This window comes from Grammomys surdaster, unplaced genomic scaffold (assembly GCF_004785775.1).
Source record: "Grammomys surdaster isolate TR1022 unplaced genomic scaffold, NIH_TR_1.0 125750, whole genome shotgun sequence".
In the NCBI taxonomy this organism is placed as follows: Eukaryota; Metazoa; Chordata; class Mammalia; order Rodentia; family Muridae; genus Grammomys; species Grammomys surdaster.
The window spans coordinates 2,794,616-2,804,316 of record NW_021620582.1 but is presented as its reverse complement, the minus strand read 5'-3'; the positions used below and the strand labels follow the sequence as shown (position 1 = coordinate 2,804,316).

Genomic DNA, 9,701 nt, shown 5'->3' with positions numbered 1-9,701 from the left:
CTTTGCCACTCCTATGTTTAAAGCTAGGTCTCTATCCACCCACCTTCATTTATGTGTGTGAGTTACTATCCTGTTACTATGTGTGTGAGTACACTGCTACTGTCCTCAGACACACCAGAAGGGGGCATCAGATCCCACTACACACGGCTGTGAGCTACCACGTGGTTGATGGGAATTGAACTCAGGACCTCTGGAAGAGCAGTCAGTGCTCTTAACTGCTAAGCCATCTCTCTAGCCCCATCTTCATTTTTTAAATGCTTGCCTTGAACTCACTGTGAAGCCATGGCTGTTGTTGAACTTCTGACCTTCCTGTTTCCATCTCCTAAATGCTGAGTATAAGTATGTGCTATCATGCCCAGTTTATACATTACTGGGTTTCAAACCCAGGCCTTTGGATTTGGTAGGCAGGTACTCTGCCAACTGGGCTACATCTGTACCTAGCCTGTGTCTAGGGATTTAATGGCTGCCGTGTAGCTCAGTGGTAGACCTCTTACCTAGCATGTGTGATACTCTAGTTTCAAGCCCAACACCACTTCAGAATTGTTTCTGGTTTGGTATATTTTTATTTTTATTTTTAAAAAAGAGTCAGTCCAGACATACTGCAGTAAATAAAAATAGAAAACTAGAAGAGTAATTCAGCATCTGTTGACATACACATGGTTTCCAGCTGTCAGATGACAAGATTTATTGGTCCTTCAGCAGTGACAGCAGGTTGTAACTTCACTTGCTCATCCCACTGTTCTAGAAACTGTTTTAGCAAGAGTTGCACTAGCCATAAAGGAATATATTTTTAATGATATTTTCCTCTTTATTAGTCTGTATACCTTACTAACCTGGAAATCTACCTATTGTTGTAATAGCAAAATCAAAGCTGGAAATGTATTCAACCTTTTGTTTGGGCAGAGGAAAATCAAAACATTTTATAGCAGCTGGATGTAGAACAATAGGTAAAAAGTATAATACATTAGGGCAGGAACAGTTGTTTATTAACATTGGCCACAGGATAGCAAAGTCCAGAGCTAAACAGTGAAATCCAGAAATGAACCAGGGTAAATATAGTATCTAGTCTCCCTATGCCAAAGCATGAGGCTAAGGGTTTTTGCAACTTTAGTTTTAAACTAGGAAATGAAAGGCCGTACATAGAGGGGAGAGATGATTATCTTCCTGAAGCCCTGTGTAAGACCAGTCGCTTTCTTGTGTGTTAATGTAAGACAGAGCCACTGAGATGGCTTAGAGAGTAAAGGCACTTGCTACCAAGTCCAATGACTTGAGTTGGATCCCCAGGACTGACTTTGTTGGAAATAATTGACTCCTACAAGTTGTGCTCAAATCCTCCACAAGTACATACACAAAATAAATTAATAAAAATTCAAGGGGCTGGAGAAATGGCTCAGCAGTTTAGTACACTTTGTGCTCTTTAAGAAGGCCCAAACCAGGTTCCCCAGCACCCATGTCAGTCAGTCCACAAGCTGCCTATAACCCTGGATTTAGGGGATTATACACACTCTGCTGGCCTCTGAGGGTACCTGCATCACAGGCACCCATATGCAAATAGTATACCCTCATACGACACACACAAAATAATTTTTTAAAGTTTTTAAATGTTTTAGAAAGACACATAAGATAAAGTCCAAGAGAACAAGCTGCAGACTGAAACCAGGAAACAGCAGGTGCCCATTCCCCTAACAGTACTGGACACTGCAGTCCAGCCTTGAGCATCATGCACAGATCAGACCTGGAAGAGGAATTTCTATCTGGAGATGCTCCATCCGTCTCTCCTGGCTAGTCCCATCTGCCTCTGTTGGTAGAATGTCTGCAGCAGAGAACAGATTTGCATGTTATGACAACACAGGCTAGTAAGGGTGGTCTACCAAGAAAGTTTTGTTGAACAAAATCATCTGCTGTTGCTTCTCCATGGTTTTCCTCATTGTATGATGAATAACTTCCTAACTAGAAGAAATTTTGTTTGAGACAGGGTCTCACAGTCCCTGTTGGCTATGTAGACCAGGCTGGCCTTGAATTCACAGAGCTCTGCCTGCTTCTGTTTCCCAAAGGGCAAGGATTAAAGGTGGTGCCAGCATGCCCAACCCAGACTAAGATCTGATACGTCCTGTGTGATGAGGGCTGTTGTTACTTAAGAAACTGTATGCTTCCGTGTTTTAGGATGATGATGATGTAAAATATTTGAGAAACTTTTGGAAGATTTGGAGCAATTGACTATTGTATCCAAAGACAATTACCAGGGAGGCAGAGATCTTACACCTCTAGTGAGGTGGCACTTTACAGTAACTATTTTTAACTTTATAGTGTTTTATTTTAAAAGTTTTATATTTATGGGTGTTTTGCTGCATGTACTTCTGTGCTCAGATGACGACTCTGGAGATCCCTGGGACTGGAGTTACAGAGGGTTGTGATCCACCATGTAGGTCCTGGGAATCGAATCCAGGGCCCCTGGAAGAGCAACAAGTATTCTTAACTGTTGAGTCATCCCTCCAGTTTTAGTAAAACAATGGTTCTAAACATGTTGAAATGACCCTTTCACAGGGGTCACATATCAGATATCCTGCATATCAGATATTTATATTATGATTCATAATAGTAGCAGAGTTATGGCTATGAAGTAGTACCACAGTCTGTGGTTGGGGTCACCACACATGAGGAACTGTATTAAACAGCTGCAGCGGTACAAAGGCTGGGAACCACTGTTTTAAAGGATAGACCAGAATAATGAACCTATCATCCAATATCAACAAAACTCATGGCCAATATTTATTATTCTTTCTATTGCTTCTTTTTAGTAAATTATACTAAAACAAAATCTAGATACCATTTAACTTCATAAAATTTTTATTTACACATATATGGGTATGTACTTATTTGTGTTTGTGTATTTGTGTTTATAAATACAGAGTCATCAGACCTGAAATACTTCTCGTGTTTACAGGTTTGTTTGTTTGGTTTTTTTTTTTTGTCTTTTTTTTTTTCCAGAGCTGAGGACCAAACCCAGGGCCTTGCGCTTGCTAGGCAAGCACTCTACCACTGAGCTAAATCCTCAACACCTACAGTTCTTTTAATACTACAGAGAATAGTACACATCTTTAATCCCATACTCAGGAAGCAGAGACAGGCAGATTTGAGTTTGAGGCCAGCCTAGTCTACAGTTCTAGACCAAGCCAGGGTTACAAGTGAGAGCCTGTCCCAGGAAAAAAAAGTCTTTAATAGTGCCCAACAGACCAAGATACCTCAACTGTCACACAGAAGCAGGGTTTTTTGTTTGTTTGTTTGTTTGTTTGTTTTGCTTTGTTTTGTTTTTGAGATAGGGTTTTATATAGCTCAGATTAGCCTCAAAACTTGATATGTAGTCAAGACTCCTAATCCTTGTACCTTGACCTCTCAAGTGCTGGGATGACCACTATATCCAGATGGAAATAACTTTTTTTAACAAGATTCAACTTGGGGCCACATACTTACAGATCTGCATTTCCTTATAGGGCTATCTCTATATCTGTGGGGTTCTGTGAGAGGATGCTGTTTCTTCAGTGCTACTTCTTACAGCTTAAATCCCAGCTTTTTCTTTTGTTGGTTTTGAGACAGCTTTAGTTATCTCAATCTGGCTTTGAGCTCCTAATCATCCTGCTTCTACCTCCCAAAAGCTGGGATCACAGGTCCGTGTCCCTACGCTGGGGTCCTGATATCTTAAAACAAAAGCAAACAGCAGCAGCAGCAGCAGCAACAAAAACGCTCATCCCTTCCTGTCTTCTCTCTACTGAGACATGGGCCTTGAACTTCATATGTAAGCAAGGATACCTTTGAACTTCTAGTCCCTCTCCTGAGTTCAAGTACCTAGATTTATGAAATGTAGGGGATTGAACCCAGGATTTAACACAGGCTGCGCACGCACCCAACCAACTAAGCTATATTCCTAGACCTTTTTTAAAAACTTAAAATTGTCTTAAATTTACATACAAAGAGTTTCATTATTAAACCTTAATTTGTTTTTATTGTTTTAGGGATTGATATCACCTAGGGCCTGGTGGACACCAGACAAGCATACTTACTGCTGATCTATATTCCTATATAGACCTGGTTTGTCTGTACTTTTACCTGAGACAAGGTCTTTAGCCAGCCTGGCTGGAATTTGCTGTGTAACTCAAGATGGACTCAAACATGTGATCATCCGTCTTCTGAAACCCTGGGATTATAGGTACCCTATACCATACCTGGTTAATTTTCATTTTTCAGGCAGGATTTTACTAAGGCATAAAACTCACACTATAGCCCAGGCTGGCTTTGAACTTAAGTTTCTTTTTACTTGAAGTCTCTGAGTATCATGAATTACAAGCTTTTGCCACCAGGCCCTACCTAAATTTGATTTCTTGCTGAAAAGGGGTATCTTAGATTATGGAAATAAACATATCCCAGTCTTACTATCCAGGAGCTATCCCTTGGTTCATGAGACATTTTCAGTGAAAATAACCTCAAAAAACTGCAAAGACACAAAAGTGGAGTTAAAAGGCAAGAGTGAATTTTTCACTTACTGGATATCCTTACAAACTTCTACTATACCCTTTCTTTTTGCTCTTTGAATTAGGATTAGCCTCATAAATTCACCTCTGGAGACAAATACTTTTCATAGTTTGTGCAAAAGATACATTCCATTAAGAAGGAGTCTTCATTGGCAGAGCTGGTCTCTGCTCACTGCTGTGTGGGAGACTGAGTCAAGAAAATGCTAAGTCCATGGACAGCCTGAGCAACTCACTAAGATTTGACTTAAAATAAAAGAGGTCTAAGGACAGGTAGCTAGGAGAGTACTAGCCTACAATGCACAAGGTACCCAGTGCCCAAGACAAAACAAAAACGTTATGAACTAAGAAACAGAACACCAAACTACTTGGGTCATGGTGACTGATGCCTTTGATCCCAGCACTCAGGAGGCAGGAAGATCTCTGAGTTCAAGGCCAGCCAGGTCTACAGAGTGAGTTCCAGACAGAGAAACCCTGTCTTAAAAAACTAAACAAACAAAATTACATCATGACCCCAAACCAAAAAAAACAAAACAAACAAACAAACAAACAAACCTCAGAGCAAACTAATCTTACAGTAAGAGAGAATCATTGAAACTGAAACCATCCTGAAAAACTGATGGACTGCTTATCACAGTGATACCTTCTGTCACTCTCCACTGGTTATCTTCTACCCCCTCAGTCTCAGCCTTTAGCTTGGAGGCCTGACTTCCAGAGTTCTATACACTGATAAGTTACTAGTCAGATCTCACCTGCAGGACTGGAAGTTGGAAACCAGGAAGATTCTCTGGTGTGGTTCTGCTTTCCCTCTGACCTGAAGAGTAGGACAGACTGTAAGAACTTACTTAGTTTCTCAGCCATTTTACTGTGGACTGTAGTATCTAGGAAGCTCTGAAACAAAGAATACTACTTGGAAAGGGAAAGACAGCTTGGCACAGTGGTGTTTGCCTGTAATTCCAACACCTATAAGGCAGAGGCAGAAGAATTATAAGTTTGAGACCAACCTGGCAATTGACAGTTCAAAGCCAGCCTTAGCTAAATGCAAAGACCCTGTTTTAAAAAAGGTACATACCTGCAAACCCACACTTGGAAGACTAGCCTCAGCTACAATGAGATTTCCAGGCCAGGCTGGGCTACTTGAAACCTTGTCTCAAAAAAAGTTAAGCACTTTGAGAAATGGGTAACAGTGTCTGTTCATTTTTTATGATGGCAATGTGGCTGTATAGGATGGTGTGGGGACAGAATAGTCTGAGGTTTAAGTTTAATTATAAGTTGAAAGAGGCAGGATAAATGTTTGAGTGAGCATTGAAGGTGACAACAGGGCTGGTGAGAGAGGTACTTTAAAAACATACTGGTTTTTACAACCTTTGGAACTAGACACTCAGCATGTTCAGTGTGGGAACTAAAAATCCACAGCTTATTTTTTAAACATTTATTATTTATTTATTTATGTGTGTGTGCGGGCGGGCTCACATGCCATATACACATGTGATGTCCAAGGACAACTTTCAAAAGCTGCTTTTCCTTCCATTATACAATTTTCACACCTGTGAGTCCTAGGGATCAAACTATGTCATCAGGCTTGGCAGAAAACCTCTAACTGCTGCCCTCTTACCAAATCCCAACATGAGATGTAGAAAAAATGCCAGACCTAGTAGTATATGCCTGTAGTTAAAACACTTGGGAAGTAGACACAGGATGATCACAAGGTATACCTGGTCCTCATAGATGGTTGAAAGCTATCTGACCTGCACAACAAGACCTGGCTCGGGAAACCTAATTTGTAGTTAGTAAACACTTTTAATAAGGCCTTGGTCCTGGGTTTGATGTCTAGCTTGTGGAGATGGGAAGCCAACCTAATCCTACAGACCAATCTGTACAAAATAGGATTCAAACTGGTGACAGGTTTGTACTAGTCAGGCAAAATTCAGACCATTCTCCACATTGTAGAGAAAACTTGAGAACATTAACTTACCAGAATTGATGGGAGTGAGGACTCTCGTGTGGCCTGGAACCCCACTGAATAGTGGTCTAAAGGAAACCCCCTGTCCAGAGGAGGCAGATGAAGGTCTAAGGAATGGGAATAAAAGCATCGGCAAAGCTAGAATTGCACCAGCCCAACTGTAATCCCAGGGGTGGTGGTCCGCAGAGACAGGAGGGCTGAATCAAGTCCAGGCTGAGTTCCAAGATAGAATTACAGACCAAGACTTGTCTCAAAAACTAATCAACCAACCAACAATAACCAAGGAAAACACAGTAGAGGAAAGGAGAGAGAAAGGTAAAAGTGCATGTAAAAAGTAAGCCTTTAGGTCAGAGTAGAGAGAAAATCCTGCCTACAACTGAGAAGAAAATAATCTGATTGCATATTATACATAGCACTACTCTATAAAGTACAGATTATGAATGCCAGTAGTATAGGCCATTGGGCAAGAAACCCTAGGAGTTCTGGCAGAAACATTGTGAACACACTCCTAGAAAAGGAAACAAGACAACTAGGCATGGTTATGCTTACCTGTGATCTCAGAACTTGGGAGGCAGAGGCAGGAGGATCAGGAGTTCAAAGGCAGCCTCAGCTACATATTAAATTTGAGACCAGCCTGTGCTACTTGAGACTCTGCCTCCAAAACAAAGCAGAAAATGAAGTGCAGTGTTACTTACCTGTAAGAGAGGCTATGAGTTGAAGCTGGTGAAGGAGTTTCTGGAAAGCATAAATATGAACCAGTGAGATAATTCAGAAGGGATTCAGGGGCTAGGGCAACATAAACGGGGCCAAAGATTTTCACATATATTTTAGGGTTAAGGCTAATGGTATGTGAAAAGGCTTGTAAGTCACATGGCAGAACCCCATAAAGGTGCTCTTTTCACTTTCTTGAGTTTGGAGGGCGTGTATTAATGTGGCTGTGCTTCAGCTTTCTCTCTAAGATAGTACTGAAAAGTAGAGCTGAAAGCGAGACATGAGTGAAAAGAGAGTGAATCAGAGCTCCAGAGATGATCTCCAACATCCAAGGCAAGGAGAAAGCTTGCAAAAGCAGTCAGAATATCCTCTCAGGACTCCTGAAATTATAGAGATCTGGTGCCAGTCTGGAGAATATACATTAAGAAAAACGAAAACAACCCCAACAGTGAATGTGAGTAGAACTCATACACCTATAGCAAACACTATAACCTTTCAACTGTACTCATGTCTCCTCTGATTTCATGGTGGCTCTGAAAACTAGCTGGTCATAATCATGTATAAAACAGGTTTGATAGTCACTAGAGGGAAGGACTGGGGTTGGAGTTCTTCAAAGCTGCCATCTCTGTGTATGTGTGGTATAGGTGTGCATGTGTATGCACATACATGTGGAGGCCAGAGGTTGATGTCAGGGATCTTCTATTGCTCTGTACACCTTTAAAAGCAAGGTCTCACTATGTGGCCCTGGCTGATCCAGAGTTCACAGGGATCCACCTACTCTGCCCGCCAAGTGCTCGGATTAAAGGTATGTGCCATTACACCTAGCCAGCACCTTATATTCTTTAAAAAATTATTTTAAATTATGTATACATGTGGATATGAGGACATGTGCCCAAGTCATGGGATCCCCAGAGCTGGAGTTGTAGGCAGTTGTGAGCCGCTGCTATGGGTGCTGGGAACAAGGGCACTATGAGCCCTTAACCGCCAAGCCACCTCTCCAGCCCCAGTACCTTATTTTTTGAGACAGGCTCTTCTACAGAATTGGGAGCTCATTAGTTCTGTTCATCTAGACAGCCAATCAGCACTCCATGAAATTCTCTTGTCTCTACCTCCCCAATGCTGACACATAAACTGTACCTGGACTTCACATGTGTGTTGGAGAATCAAACCCAAGTACATGCTTGGGCCTGCCCAACTTGACAAACTGAGCCATCTCCCAGGCCCTCAAAGCTGCATTTTTAGACAACTGTCATTATTTGAACTGTTTGGTTCTCTGAAAGATCTCACACAGGACTGTTTGATGACTTAGGACTAAAGGTCACCAGGTTTTTTATGTCAGAGTTCACCACACACCAGCCTCTTCCCCAGGAGTACTGCTGAAAACAATTATAGGCACTTGCTTTGGTTGCTTGAGAAGATGTCAGCTGGGGCAAATAACAGACTGAAAGACATAGAGGAAAACTGGGGGAGTAAGATGTGTGCAAACTCTGAGATGTCCTAACATGTCCAGGATCTAGGCCCAGGACTGTGCACAAATGCAGGAGACAGTTGAAAAGGCCTAAGCTTTCACCTTGAACTAACTCTGAGGCTATTCATACGGAAGGTCTCAACATTTGTCAATTAGATGACTGAGTGCCAAAAATATGCAAATTATGTGACATATAAAGAAAAGACTATGGCATGTATAAAGAAAAAAATAAGTAATCCAGCACTGAAATTTCCAAAGATATAATCAGGATTTTCCCTGTCCAATTACATTAAAATATTAGTGCATCAGGAGGCCTGTGATTGGACAGGGAAAAGAGAGGCAAAGCTAAGATTTGCAAAGACAGAGTGTCTCAGGAGAGTGGGGAGAGCAGGATGGAAGGTGTATGAACAGGATGATCAGAACCAGTGTGATTTTAAATAGCCACAGGTAGATATGTTTTTAATATAGGGAATAGAATAATTGGGATAACTTGTCTAGTCTAGGTGGGCAGCTTGTATTATCATTTGGCTCTGAAATTATTGTGTGGGCATCTTGTGAATTGAGAATTTATTGTTATACAAAGCTGACTGGTTAACTATAACTTCTAGAGTTTTGTTTTACTGGGTTACTGGAAGGTGGGACCACCGATCTCAGGGCAGTTATGGCTGTGAAGGAACTAGTGGCTCCAGAGACAAGCAAACCGGAGCTGGGAATACTGTGACCGGTTGCTGCGGGAGCTAGAGAGAGAGGTGGCAGGACCACACTGGGCAGCAGCACGGGAAGCCTACTTCGTTTTTATTATTTCACGCAACACTAATCATCCTTTTAAAATACATTTAAAGAAGGAAAGTAAATTATGTCTAAAGCACCAAAAATGGATTAGTGAGATGTTCATCCCTTAAATATTTACTGTGTTACACAAACCTGAGAGCCTGAATGCCTGGGTCTGATCCACAGAACCCATGAGAGAGAGAGAGACAGACAGACAGAGGGAGGGAGGGAGAGAGGGAGGGAGGGAGGGAGGGAGGGAGGGAGG

General features: G+C 41.7%; 1 protein-coding gene across 1 annotated transcript in view; it reads right to left on the bottom strand.

Annotated features, from left to right (window-relative positions):
- Positions 1–1,750: 1,750 nt before the first annotated feature.
- Positions 1,751–9,701, bottom strand: part of Rnf212b (ring finger protein 212B) — a 38,866-nt gene continuing 30,915 nt past the window's right edge. The window contains exons 12-15 of the mRNA XM_028788528.1: positions 7,182–7,221; positions 6,499–6,593; positions 5,276–5,337; positions 1,751–1,813 (exon numbers count right to left, since the gene is read on the bottom strand). Coding sequence (XP_028644361.1) covers positions 1,751–1,813; positions 5,276–5,337; positions 6,499–6,593; positions 7,182–7,221 — 260 coding nt within the window. The remainder of the gene's footprint in view (positions 1,814–5,275; positions 5,338–6,498; positions 6,594–7,181; positions 7,222–9,701) is intronic.